The 14,981-nt window shown below is 35.6% G+C and overlaps 1 protein-coding gene across 8 annotated transcripts in view; it reads right to left on the minus strand.

Annotated features, from left to right (window-relative positions):
• The window catches only part of LMNTD1 (lamin tail domain containing 1), a 72,242-nt gene that overhangs the window by 13,240 nt on the left and 44,021 nt on the right, over nt 1-14,981 (minus strand). Inside the window, exons 8-11 of one of the 8 annotated variants that reach the window (XR_013179594.1) lie at nt 14,638-14,810; nt 6,846-6,922; nt 3,685-3,792; nt 2,180-2,271 (exon numbers count right to left, since the gene is read on the minus strand). Coding sequence is in view for 7 of the 8 variants with exons in the window: in XM_077170339.1 (XP_077026454.1) it covers nt 6,573-6,692; nt 6,846-6,922; nt 14,638-14,810 (370 nt within the window). In the remaining variant the exon portion in view is untranslated. Of the gene's footprint in view, nt 1-677; nt 2,272-2,294; nt 2,844-3,684; nt 3,793-6,326; nt 6,693-6,845; nt 6,923-7,596; nt 7,775-14,637; nt 14,811-14,981 lie in introns of those variants that run through there. The other 7 variants (XM_077170336.1, XM_077170337.1, XM_077170339.1 and 4 more) reach the window with 7 other exon arrangements.

A 14,981-nucleotide genomic window follows, 5' to 3' on the forward strand; every position in this document is an offset into this window, starting at 1 on the left:
TATCTAGTAGTAAGTTTGGGATTTGTTTTTCATTGTAATTCAACTAGTTTATCTGTAAGTGAACTTGGTTCCCCAAACAGTGAATATCATTTTACAATGTTCGTTAATCAAATATTTTGTTAAATAACCTCATGATTCTTAAAAGGGGGTGTAAACAGAGTGCTGCTGCTAACTTGTAAAGAGCAATAATTAAGCTAAAGTTCACTACTATCTGAGGTTGCTGAAACCTAAAGATTTATCTTATAACCTTCCATTATACAAATTTAGGAAAACAAAACACTATAAACTCACATTCTTCCTTTTACAATCCTTGAATAAGTCTTGCCTGAGTGTCAGCATTTGGGAAGCCGATGATTTATACCAGCTGCGATGAATCTCATCAATGCAGGCCATTCTAGAAAGAGACTGATGGTCCTTGGGCAGGAAGATGGTTGCAGCATTCTCTGTGATGAAATAACCGACCAGGCATCTACTGGGGATCCCAGCTCTGAGCATTTCTCTTTCTTGCAAGGATAAAAGGTTATACATTCCCCAAGCGACCCGCTTCACATGAGTAAGCAATACTTACTGTACCATATTTGTGACCACCCAGGGAGGGAATGAGTGCATTAAGGAGCCCAGAGGAGGTATTATTTTGTTGATGAAGTGTAAGTGAATCAGAGATATGTAGAGAAATTCTTCCTGCGACTCAAGTAGAAGAAAACTATTTAAACTCAAACATGTTTTGGGCCTAGGAAACCTCTGCCTGTATGAGGGACATAATTGGAAACACTTGAAACTTATGTGCCCCCTCATTTCTCGTGCTTCTTTGAGGGAAGGAGGCTGGGAGGGAAGTCTATCAAGGGTGGGATTCCTTATTGGCCGCAGTCACCAGAGCTCTGCTGGTTGTGTGTTTATATTCCCAATATGAACATGATAATCATCACGAATGGAGACAGCTGGAAGAAATTACCAACCTGGAATAAGTTCATTTTTATTTTACACTCTTGGATGCCCCTGTGGTCTCCTCACATTGTGACTGCACAGTTTCTGTAGTAACCATGACAAAGAAAAAACAACTTACACAATTTAGCCAGTATGCAATTCGAAGGTCACACCGAATGGTACAAAGTGGGATAAAGGGTTATTGATGGTTTTCTGAAAATGAACAAGTTTACTCCTGAATGTGAAGGTGATCAGTGTTGTCGGCAAACAGAAAATATTTATTCTGCATCAGTGCACAGGGATTTATTATGAACCCTTTTTATATCAAACCAAAAAGTGCATGACAAATTATGTTTTAGATCCGCATAGGACTTTTTTCATTTAGCTCTTGGTGTTTGGGTGGAGTAAAACAAAAAAGCTCAATGAGTTTCTATTCCTGGTTACCTTGGTGGATTTTGGGATTATTTTACTTAATTTTTAAAAAGAGATACTGTGAAGGAAATCCTCACCACTCTTACCCCTCATCATCTTCCTGCATATGGTACATAAATTCATAGTAATTGAAATAAATAGCACTACAAGGTCCAGACAGGATTTATTCTCCAAATCTGAAGTGATCATACTTTCTGACTGCAAACAGGCTCTACATTAATAATGGGCATGTCCCATTACTTTCTCAGTTTCTATACTTTTAATAGGTATGGAATAAGATATCTATAGAATAAGGAATGAGCACTGTACAAATAAAAAAGAGTAGCTCCATCACATTATTTAATTAAAGCCTTTTTTGTCCCTTTTGTACTTTCCACCCATGGGGTTTCCTACCCAGAATCACAGACTGGGAAGTGAGACTATTTTGGATGAATTTGTGAAAAGTGTAGGCAGGTTTAAAAACACCCAACTGGTTATTCCCTAGAAACTTCACTAATTAATTCCAGTCATTAGGAAGAAGAATTAACCCACACTTCATGGAGACAGACTCCGAGTGTAGAGAAGATTCAGAATTCCTGACACAATATATTTTGGAAAATGCATCTGCAGAAAGAGCAGAAGTTGTAGACCTAAGAGTTGGCTGAAATTAGTGATTGAGGTACTTCATTTGTATAGTAAAGACTGCTGGTTTACTTTTTGACCAATGCTTTTCTTCCCAACTGCTTAGAAAACAAATACTTTGTTACCCACAAACTCTCTCCTTCATTAAGAAATGATTACAGTAAAGTCCTAAGAAATGAGATCTTCTAAAAGGAACTATTTTCTTTCTGGCTGCGGACTTCCTCTCCTGTGTGCTGAAGTCTGGCTGTGACATGCTGAGCATTCTTGTGGTCTCAAGATTTTGATAGTCATATCCTGAACAACAACAAAAAATGGCAATGCACGGTCAAATGTAATTAAGAGTGGAAATATGCTGAAGTTGTTATAACCATATAAAGTAAAGTTGTTCACAGTCTTCCTTTTCACATTAATCTTTAATTAAGACCTGGAGATAGCAGGTCTTGAACTTTCTTATGGATGCAGGACAATAACAGCAGGCAAGAGATTATTTCTGTTATAACTTAACTTTTGCAAATGTGAAAGGATTATTCTTTTCTCCTAATTCAACTCTGTAACATGGTCTTAGTTTTGATGGTGATTTTTTCTATGCACAGTTCTTTTATTTCTAAGGAGCAGGTGGAAACTGTCCCTTGATATTTCATTAGCTGGCCATAGATGCTGTTTAATTTGGGTCTTGAATATGAAGGTCATAATAGTTCTGAGGCAACCAATTTACTGACCCATTTCTAAATGTCCGTACTCTTCATTTCCTTCTTGGTGGTACTATATCGTCTTTTTCTTTAAACATCCAAGATGTGCCCCAGACTCAAAAGAAACCAGGTAGTACTTAACATGTTACAACATGGATAAACCTTGAAAACATTAGGCTAAGTGAAAGGAGACAGGCACAAAAGGAAAAATATTGTATCAGTCTACTTCTATGAAATATCTAGAATAAGCAAATATGTACAAACTGAAAGTAGATTAGAGGTTACTAAGAGATGGTAAGGGTGTCAATGCTTAATGGCACATGAAAAAGTTTTGGTGATGGATGGTGGTGATGGTAGCACAAAAATGTAAATGTAAATACCAATGAATCATACAATGAAAAATGGTTAAAATGGTAATTTTATGTTAATAGGTTATTACTATAAAATGAAACATTAATAATAACAAAAAGGAAAAGAAATCAGGTAATACACAAAAAAATATAATAGGAAATAAAACTTGTTTCTCTGTGCATCTGGCATGAGTCTTCTGTAAAAGTCTTAGCAGGAGATCTCACAGCCTAGGATGTTTGTGTTCTATCCCTTCCCTTTGGGAGTGGAGCTGCTGACACTTAAACACAATTTATTTTTCTTCAAACTATGGAATGTTTTTGAGCAGCAGGATGGGGAGTCTAGATTACAGGTGTCTTTACTCTTCCCAACTAATCTAATTGTAACCAAGTAAGGGTGGAGGCTGGCAAGAGAGTATAGGGTGGTTTACTAACTTTGAAGGAAGGAGGTTGTAGAAAACAAATATTCATGAAATTTCAAATGATTGAAGAATTTTAGAAGTTGATAGCTCACTTTGAGGGCTAAGAGGAGAAAATATTATTAGTACATAATTTGGAGGAACATAAATTATATAGAGAACACTGACTCCAGAAAATTTAACCAATAGATTTTCAAAATTCCTTTAGCAAGTTTTTGCATTAAAGAGTGTTAAATAAATATTAGTTAATACCTCTTTCTGGGCTATGCAATATTGACTTCTTGCTCACAAAAATCTGGTCCCAGGAGAAAATGTTCTGGAGAATTCTTGTCAGGGTCCCAAGGAAGGGTCTTTGGAGGGCTAGAAGGACACCCCATGTTTTAACTGCCTGGTTTGATTTGTTCAGAACATTAAGAGATGTGAGAACACAACTTAGTTCATGAAAGGACACCATCAACAACACCTTACTGGGTGCCTCCCCTGTAACCTTTACTGATTACAATTAAATATCCTGTGTGTGAAGTTCTGGTGCTTTCTTCCAAGTCCTAAGCACTAGGACTGACTAGGGCAGTGCCAGAGATATGTAACAAAGGTCCAGTTCTGATTCTGCTGCTACTTCTTTTTTTATTCTCTATCCTTCTGGAATCCTCAGTGTCTCCTAGCAAGTCTGAGAGTCTACATGGTGGGTGGCAGACACATAGGAAACTACTTAGCCTTTCCAGAGTTCTTTAACTCTGGACATGTAAAAAGTTCTGTTTTTGTGCCATTCTGTGCTGTCTGTTGCATCATCCCACCTACATTGTCCATTAATCACACCACAGATCTCGCACACATTCTTTTCAAAGAATTGAGTAAAGAGCGTATTTGAGAGCTGTGATTCTGAGTGCACTGCATGTTTTAATCACTGGCATAGGAACATGATTAGCAGTCAAAGACTTCTGAACTTTGACTTGAAAACTTTGTGCTTGAACCAATAATTGCTGCTCTATTAAATAAGAACTGAATCTTTTTTTTTTCCTGTATGGAGCAGCCTTCAGAGTCTCATGGTAGTCAACTCTTTCTTTTGTGAAACTAAAACATCTCTTTCTAGTTCTACTTTTAAATGTGTGTTGTATTTTCCTATTAAACAAATTGGGGAAGTCTTATTAGACAAAGACCATCTCTTTGCCTAATTGTCAGAGTTGTGCAAGAGGCAAAGCAATAGCATTAGGGTAGGGTTCTCGTCTTAAGTTTTAGGTAAATTACTTAATCTCGCTGAGCTAGTTTCTTCAACCATAAAGTGGAGATACTGGCCCAACTTTATAGCTTCAAAAGAGATAACATGAAAGCTGTGAAATGCTATACAAATGTATACAAATGTATAGCATTACGTGTAGCTAAGTAATGCTCATGAATTACCAATGTGAACTGAATGATGGTTTCTTTGAGTAATTTTCTGTAATTGGATATGCTAGATTTGCTAGTGCAGTGAAATAGAGAAGACATTCACTGATGGACAGTTAAGGTAAAATTTTGTCCCCAGTGAAGGCTTCAGAAATATTCTGAGGTTACACTGATGGTCAGTCTTGAAGATTCCACCTGATGGGGATGGAGGCTCTGAAAAGACCCAACTGAGGTGACTTACTAGGTTTACAACTTTTCAAAACAGAGTGGGTAAAAAAACCCAAGGCTATCAAAGAATCTCCCACAGAGAGGATCAGTGAACAAATCCATTACCAGCATAGTTAAACAATATAATAACTGGAGACCAATGAAGGCTAACAACCTTTACCAAAGTTATGCTATTCAATATCAAATGAGAGGATTCAGAACATTTTTTCCCCACCAAAATAAACAAAAATCCATGTTTTTGTGTATAATAAAATGTCTCCTCTTCCAACTCATATGCAGATTCAATAATCAGTAGGATACCCCTTCAGCTACAGGAAGTGAAGGGTAATTGAATTATGAAAACTTCTTGCACTAATGACTATGGCAGGTTCCATGTCCTGTCGTGGCATCTCAGCTACACAGTGCTTAGGGCTATATTGACTGGGGAAAATGGGTTCCAAGGTAAACAGAGTTCAGTGTCCAAGACCTTTGGGAACAGAAATCCTGTCAATGGGTTTCAAATCTAGTCTCCAACTCTTTGCAGTCAAAATACCCTGGGGTTAGTTTTGTGGTTAGTTACTGGGTGGGTTTTGTTAATTCATCTCTTCAGACTTCACTTTCTTTTGCTCTAAGATGAAGAGGTTGGAATAAGTCCCTTTATAGCCCCAATGTTCTATGATTCTCTAAGAGATGCCTTAGAAGACATCTAATTTTGAATAGGGAGGTTGTGGCCATCACATTCCTAGGAAGTCAGAAGGTCAAGGATATTGATGCTATAGGATGGGGAGAGTGCAGTTGTGAAAGAGCAGGTAACCTTCAGGAAAAAACGGAAGATGACAATGATTTAGGAAAATCTGTGGGGAAGGCAAGCTGAAAGTCATCAGACAGCTGAGGTATTGGAGAAAACCTAAAGGTTTGTTACACAGGAACACGTAGTCGTAGGGATATGAAAGACTAGCAGACTCTGTAGAGTAGTAAGTTAAGTAACTTCTGCCAGCAAAGTCAAGGGTGCTAACACGTTAGAGATTGGGTAGCTGTGCTTTTGATCTTAAAGTAAGGAATTGATCTAAAGCCTACTCAGATAAGAAAGGCCAAAAAAAAAACAAACAAACAAACAAAAAAAAACTATGACAGATCAGTCAAGGAGTGGGGAGTGATTCTGACCAAAGAAATCCTTGACAAAAAAATAATAATAATAACCTTTTCATCAACTCCTTTGGGAAGAGTTTCTGCTTTTTATTTTTGCTTTTAAACAGAAAGACTCACTTGAGAGTTTCCTCAATTCCTTATATGTTGATATTATCATGAAAAAATATGAGGCAACCTTGGAAGTGACTGGTGAAATAGTAGACACCAGAGTTCCTAATGCAGTCACACTATCTTCCTTATAATCACCATGAAAAAAATCCCAAATACAAAGCATCTGTAGTCTTGTAAACCAGAATAATTTCTGCTGTACTGTTGCTCTTCTGTTACTCATGGAATTAAAATGTATTGGTACAGTTGAAGAGTTGGTTTTTGAGTGTTTGAGGTGACTTTGGATTTTAGTATTACCTAGCCACCAGCAAAGACAGGATGCAGTTATGGTGCAAAGAGTAAAGATGTGATGTTTCCTTCTTTCCTATTCTTGGGAAGTTTATCAGCCAACGGGGAAGCCCAAAACTGATGGCCTTCAAAGCAACATAAATATGTAACAGAAAATTAGTGACTACAGGATATAGGAAAACCATCCATTACCTGATGGCTCTTGAAGACATTTCTGAACATGAGTTTAGCCTTATTATTTTCTAGCAGAGGAAGCATATTGCAATGCTATTGATTACCTTTGAAGATTGGAGTGTTAACTTCTTGGTTTTGGGACTCATATATCCTTTGTTTAGAAAAATGATTTTGCTGGTCCCTGCAAATAAAATGTGGGGGTGGAGAGGAGAGAAGGGGAGAAATTCAATCCAATGTTCCAAGCATTTGTTTTCAATATGAAAACAAATCCTGGAATAAGCCAACAACAAAGGATTTTCTTTCTTTGAAGAAGAAACCCAAGGCTTAAGAAAAGCATTTAATTGTGATTTGAGCCAAATACTTTAAAAGCATGTGAAAAATATTATTCGATTCATTGATAAGTTTTCAGTGAATCACTTTAGAAGGAAATATATATTTCAAGGCATAATTAATAAAAACTTACAGAGAAAAAATGTCCATCTGGAAGATACAGTTTAAAGACAGAGGTTCACAGAAAAATTTTTACCATCCTGTAAAATTCCTCAAATGCTTTCAATACTGACAAGTGCCATGCTGACAAAGAGCCCAGTGGAGGAAGGTACGCGAATGTGCATCAGGCAGGAGGCACAGGGAGGCATGCGGACAGAAGAGGATGTTGACCCAGGCTGCCATTTTAGCAGACTCTACCCTCGTGATAAATGGGGTAACAGCTCTAGTGGCTTCCCTTTCTTCCATACACTTGAGGGATTTAAAGTCACTTTTTAAAAATAACTTTGCATATTATAAAACTAATGTATCAGACAGAAACAGTGGGCAATTGAATGATCCCAAATACAAATGATGTCTAGACCAGAGATGAGTTGTTATTTTATTCCTGTAAAATAAAAGACAAAAAGCAAAATAATTTTCTAGGTAATGACAACAATTAGAATAAAATAAAGCTATAGGGTAAGTTCCTCAGTCATACCAAGCTGCTGCTTTTTTCTCTCTGCAAGCTCCAAAGATGAATTATCAAGTTAAATTGCCAGGATTTCTTTACAAAGAAACAAAAGCCAGAGGTTGGACATGAGAATGCAATCTCCAGTGAAGATTAACAAAAATGCAGGGTGCTTCTAGTTAACATAGTGATTTTCTTAGCCACTTACAGGTTTCGGAATCCAGTGAATCAGGGTGCTGTTTGGCACATCATAGTATAAACTTTGTGAATACTAAATTATGGGCCTGGAACAAAAATAGTCTTCTAAGATACTTTCCTTACTTCAGGCAGTAGCTTAGATATAGGAAAACTTTAGCTTATCACCTCTCATCTTCTGGAATGGAAGGAGTAATTTGTTGGTATAAAACAGAACTTGCAGATATTTTAAGTATGTCCTACCAGGTTGAATAGCCAAAAGATGAAAGTTAGTACTTCAGGAGATGAAATATTGTGTTTTAGAGCTATAAATATTTATTAAAATTCCCACCTACAATTTCTTGAAATTTAATGGCAAGGCTATCAGTAGTAGTAGAGTTTACTTGTTTCAGTTTCAGTGGCTACTGGTAATTTCTTTGGTTATCTGAGCCTGAAATATTTAACCCCTAATAACTTTAATATGAATATGCTTATTTCCTGAAATAATATTTTTATTTTCGCACTTTACTTGCGTGAAGAAATGGATAATTAATGACATGTAGGTCCACAAATTAGATTATACTCTTTCATAACTAAAGGGCAACTTAAAACACTTCTGTTTCATAATGTTGAAATATTTTGAAATAAAGAACCAGTTATGAAGTTACCCAATCAGTTTTTTTTTTTTTTTTTGACTAATACTTTAGAATTTATCATTTGGCCATTAAAGAAAACTTTGTTTCAGCTGTAAGACAAGATACATAAATACTTCTCACTTGTTCATTCACTAAAAAATTCCTGCAGAAATATAGAGACATTACAATCTAAATTTCCTGGAAGTAGGCACCAGAAGAGAAAAAAATATTTCCCTTGAATATGTGATGTTATTTTTAATTCAGCCAATACATAGTTGAATAGTGTTATAATTTTCTTTTATACAGAAGTTCCAAATTTTTTGATGTTATTATTTTGTAGCAGAAAATGGACAGGGCAGGCCATGGTGGCTCAGCAGGCAAGAATGCTTGCCTGCCATGCCAGCGGACCCGGGTTCGATTCCCGGTGCCTGCCCATGTAAAAATAAATAAATAAAGAAAAGAAAAAGAAAGAAAGGAAGGAAGGAAGGAAGGAAGGAAGGAAGGAAGGAAGGAAGGAAGGAAGGAAGGAAGGAAGGAAGGAAGGAAGGAAGGAAGGAAGGAAGGAAGGAAGGAAGGAAGGAAGGAAGGAAGGAAGGAAGGAAGGAAGGAAGGAAGGAAGGAAGGAAGGAAGGAAGGAAGGAAGGAAGGAAGGAAGGAAGGAAGGAAGGAAGGAAGGAAGGAAGGAAGGAAGGAAAGAAAGAAAGAAAGAAAGAAAGAAAGAAAGAAAGAAAGAAAGAAAATGAACTCTTGGCATTTTGTCATGTCCTTCAAGTAATTATTTCCTACTCAGTCTGTAAGTGGTCCAAATCATTGTCCTTTTCTATACTACAATATAGTTTTTTTTCAGTTTAAAAGTTCTTTATATTGATCCATACAATTTCTAGATATACTATTGACTAGACAAATAAATACTTTGCCCAGTCCTAGAGATCTGACCTTAGACATTCCAAATTTTTAATCTTATAACTTGTCGGTATAATATAGGCAAACATCAATAAACAGAGCAGACAATAATCTGAAAAATACATAAAGAAAATCATACATTTCAAACCTGTATTTTTTCCATTATGGATTGAAGAAAGCACGTTAAGGAAGAAAAACTACTTTGATCCCAAGACAGATAAGCTGGATCTATTGAACTGTAATGAGTGATTGCTGATAGTACAACTAAAGCAATCTTACTTTAGAGCTTATGTTGATGACATTTTAAATGTTTCATTCCTGCATAATGAAGGGTTCCTATGTTCTAGCTTCATTTATTTTCCAGCAGATTGATTTTTACAGTGTGGCTTTGCAACTCTCAGAAATGAATAGGCATTATTATAACAACATCTGCATGAAAGGCAGTAGCAGCTTTAGAGTCCACAATTGTATCCCACTGCAATGTGCAATTTGGATCACAGATGACAGGCAAAGTGCATTACAGTGTGATACCATGTACTGTTAGCTTAAAACAATGTATGTAACATACGATTTTCAGACAAGTTTTTGCCAGTTAACCCGAGTTACAGAAGAAGACTGACAAAGTTGTCCATATTTTGTAAGCTAATCTAGGCAAAGAGAAAGCACATTCTCTCCAGATCTAGGAAAAATAATGGGAACACAGTGGGAACACATCAGATTTATTAAAGTGTCTTTAGCCACCATAAAAGCCTCTCTGTGTTTTAACACTTCCAAGCAATTACTACATTCTATCAAAAGAGTCTTTCACGTCTATTCTTCCAAATTTTTCATGACAAATTTCAAACATGCATAAAATTGAAATAATAATAAATCAAATCTGTATACCGTCATCCAGATTCAACAATTAATATTTTGTCACATTAGCATTATCTCTATCAAGTATCTGTCTAATCTATCATCTGTCCTCTATCCTTACATTGCCAAACCATTAGAAAGTAAAATTTCAGGATTAATTTCTTAAGAATAATCCATATAACCACAACAAATGAACTTATCCAAGAAAATAACAATGATTCTGTTACTATTCATTCTATATTCAAATTTACCTATTGGTCTTAAAAATGTTTTGTACAGCTGTAATTTTTTTCTTCTTTTTAACCAGTAGCCTCTTGAATGAAACTAAATCATTAGCAGTAGCAATGCTGTGTGGGCTACCTGGTTTAGATACAGTGTCTAATTTAACAATGACATAAACAAGACTATGCCCTCACTTAGCAGCCTGCATATGTGCAGCTCAAGGTGTCCTCCATACATGGCTTCCATTCATGAGTTGAAAGTCGGTGGCTCTAGCTCCTGTCTTCATGCAGGGAAGAAGGCACAGGACGGCGCACACTCCAAGGGCGTGATGCTCATTATTGACTGTCAGTGCTCCTTATTTTAACTATGCTTTCTTCCTTTTCTAATTTTTACTTGTTTGGTCATAATTTAAAACTAAACTTCTATTTAAATATAACACTGATGAAGAAAAGCACACAAATCATGACTACATAGCATGATGAAAAAAGTAGCATAGACTTGTAAATGCTTCTCAGGGCAAGAAACGGAACACTGTCAGCATCCTAGAAAGACTCTTCTGGTTCTCTCCCAGTACCACCCGCTCCTCCTCCCAGAGGTAACCACCATTGCGACCTCTAACACCGTTGTTTAGCTCTCAGTGTTTTCAAACATTTTATAAATGGAGCCAATACAATATGTGTTCTTTTCTGCCTGTCATCTTTTGCTTATATTATATTGTATGATTCATCTATTTTATTGCATGTACAGGTGTTCATTTATTTTCCTTGCTTATGGGATTATATTAATGTGTCATAATTTAGCCATCATATTGTGTTGGACAAATATATAGTTTCCAGATTTTGGCTGTTACAATTTAGCCTGCTATGACTATTATTGTATTTGTCTTTTGGTGAACACACACACACATATATGTATAGGTTATGCATATTTAATTCATGGAAATGGAAATGCTCAATTATGGGGTATGTGTATATATATATATATATATTTCTTTTTATGGCCTTATTGAACTAAAATTTCTAGAGAAATGTTGAATAAAAATCATTACAATATTCTTTTCTTGTCCTGCATATTAAGGGTAAAACTTTCATTATTTCACCATTATGTGTAATAGATTGCCTTAGGGTTTTTTAGAGATCATTTATCAGATTAAGGAAATTGTCTCCTAGTCCAAATTTTCTAAAGTCTCCCCCTGCAATGGGTGGGTATTGCATTTTATCAAATGCTTATTCTATTATCTATTGTAATGGTTATATAATTTTCCTTTTTTATTCTGTTAAGGTGGTAAATTTAACTGATTAATTTTCAAAGCTCAAACTAACCCTGCATTCCTGAAACAGACCCAATTTATTTGTGATGTATTATCCCCATATTTTTAGAATTTAAACATTATTCTTCTGAATAATGCATGGATCAAAGAAGATATCACATTGGAAATTAGAATATATTTTGAACTGAATGATAATTATAATGTAACATATATTTGTTTAATTAGTTTATTTGCATTTATATGCATGAGAGAGATTAACCTATAATTTTACTTTCACATAATGACCTTGATTAAGCTTTATCATCAAAGTTATTCTGGACTTATCAGTAAAGTTAGGATGTGTTTTCTCTTTTATCTATTTTCTGTAAGAGGTAGTGTAAGAGTAGATGTTTCTTAAATGCTTGGAAGAATTAATTAGAAATGCCACCTGGATCTGGAGATTTCTTTGGGGGAATGTTTTTAAATGCCAAATTAACTTCTATAATAGATATGGGACCAATCAGATTTTATATTTTTCCTTGAGTCAGATTTGGTAAATTGCATTTGTCAAAGAAAGTTCATTTCACCTAAAATTTCAAATTGATATGAAGTCATTAATAATATACTCTTAATATCCTTTTAATTTCTGAAGCGTCCTCTTCTTTATTCATGGTACTGGTAGAGTATACCTTTCTTTTTATTTTATTTTTTTATCAGACTTTGACTTTGTTGTCATTTTGATTATATGTTTTTATCTTACTCTTTATTACTTCATCTATTTTCTTTGCGTTTAAGTTGATATTCTGTTTTTCTGAATAATTGAGATAGATATTTAGATCATTGCTTTTTCAGTCTTTCTTATTGCTAATATATGCACTGAAGTGTAAAAATTGCTTTCCAATTACAGCTTTAGCTACATCATATATTTTGACATGCTGTATCTTCATTGTCATTCACTTTAGAACATTTAAAAGATTTTCATTCTGAGTTCTTATTTGACCCAGAAGATAATGCTTGTTTTTCAAACATTTTGTCATTTTCTAGTCAACTTTTAATTGTTGATTTCTAGCCTAATTTCCCTATGGTATGAGTCATACGCTGTACAATTTCAATCCTTTGAAATTTTCTGAGATTTGCTTTATAGCCCTATAAATGTTTGACCTGGATAATTATTCATCTACACTTGATAAGAATATCTTTAATTTTTATGTGGAATGTTCCTTCTCTGTCAATTTGCTCAAATGTGTCAATCATGTGATTCAAATCATCTATATTCTTACTGATTTTTTTTTGTCTGCTTAATCCATAAATTACCGAGAAAGGTGATTTATATTATGATTTTGGATTTATCCATTTCTCCTTTTTTCTTCTCAGTTTTTGCTTTATATGTTGAGGTTATGTAATTAGGGGAATACAAATGGGAAATATTATGTTCCCTTAGTAGAATGGACATTTTGCCATTATGAGATGTCCCTTTTCATAACAGTGCTTCTTGTCTTGTAATCAATTTTTGTCTGATATACAATACTTTTTAAGTATCTGCTCAACATACTTTCGGGTGTTTCCATGTATTACATTACGCTGTAAAGAATTACAAGCCCTTATTCCCATTCTTGGCTCCATATGCTTGGGTTGTTTAAATGAGTTATCCAGACAGGTAGAGTTAGATTATGTGCTACAGAAAATTTAGGGTTTGGACAACCTAAACCTCTCTTCCTTTGGTCTCATACAGTAGGTGTAGTTCTAGAATACCGACAATGTCATCCTTACCCCTGTATTCTACTTTACCTTAGCCCCGACCCAATTGGCTTTGTTCTCCTCTCTAATTGAAACCTGATCTCTTTTTTGTTTCTTTAACAGTTGTATGTAGCTGACTTTCAGGGCTGCAGAACTCCTACTCTGAGTCTTAGGGGTCACACTGGTAGCCAAAGTTCCAGGGAGACACCAGGTTACACACATATAGCACAGTATCCTGATAGTTCTATTTTTAGGATGCCATTTCCCAATGATGTGTTAGCACACTAACACTGGTTTAACAAAGAATCCTTTGATTCCACAGAGTTATCTCAAAGATTACAGGGAAGGTGTGAAAGGAAGAATAAGGGGATAGAGAGCTGTGGGACTACTATTTCCTCTTCAATTTGAACAGTTCTGACTATTCATTTTATATACTGGGATTCTGCATAAGATTTAATTTTTCTTTAAAAAGTATTCCTCTGCTAAATAGAGTTTGCAAATCATTATATTAGAACTTTACCAGGGTCAACTGCTATAAGAAATAGGCTTTATCCACAGCTTGGGATCTGTTTCCTTCTTGGCATTGCGTTCTTACAATCTATTTCTTAAACTTTTGAGGGGCATAGATACCTTTAAGAGTCTGATGAACATTATGGACTCTCTGCTCAGAAAAATCAGATAGAAACATATTTTTGTGCCAAATTTCACAGGTTCATGGACCTCCTGAACTCCATTCACAGTTCTTGTGTTAATAACACCAGTTCTAAATGCTTTCTTTAGAGGACTTAAATGAGAATTTTCTAGTTGAAGAACGATAAGAAATTAAACTTTGCCTGGAAAATATGGATTTTTTTTAGCACAGGATAACTTGCAGGACCAATTTCTCCTGCCTATTGAAAAACAAAACGTACTTTTGACCAAATCTCAAGCATCACACATACATATCCTTGCTGGCCACATGATTTTCCTTTGACTCAATGATTCATTCAGTAGATATTTCTCAAGAGGTAACTGTGGAAGACACTGGGCTAATGCAAATGCACCGAAATGGCTTATAGTACTTCTCTTAGGAGACATTTATTATGGAAAATATGGATAGTTTTAGTGCTTAGCAAATTTTACTGCCTTACCCCTTTGCACAGTTCTCAATACACACACACACCTTACTCTCTGCTTTGACTTACCTGAAGCTGGATCAGGCCTGGCTGATTGAGGCCTGGGCTGTCTCATTAGTCTGCTTTTAGCAGTATGTGCGCGGTGCGGATCAATTAGAGAACAGTAGGGATGTGGAGGGACATTGGGGCTGTGGCACCAAGGGCTGCACGGGGGGATCAGAGCTGGTGGGATTTGTTTTTCTCTGTAAAAGAAAAAATCTCAAATTAAACCCCGAAGTCATTTTATGCAATGATATTAGTGATGAGGGAGTAGTTAAAGTGAAAGCAAGACCAGGTGGTATGGCTCTTCTAGGCCTTATGGAGCAGAGCTTTAATCATAAGATCAAAAGCATTTGTGTACAGAGGAATAATAT

The sequence above is a fragment of the Tamandua tetradactyla genome, chromosome 7 (genome assembly GCF_023851605.1).
Source record: "Tamandua tetradactyla isolate mTamTet1 chromosome 7, mTamTet1.pri, whole genome shotgun sequence".
In the NCBI taxonomy this organism is placed as follows: domain Eukaryota; kingdom Metazoa; phylum Chordata; class Mammalia; order Pilosa; family Myrmecophagidae; genus Tamandua; species Tamandua tetradactyla.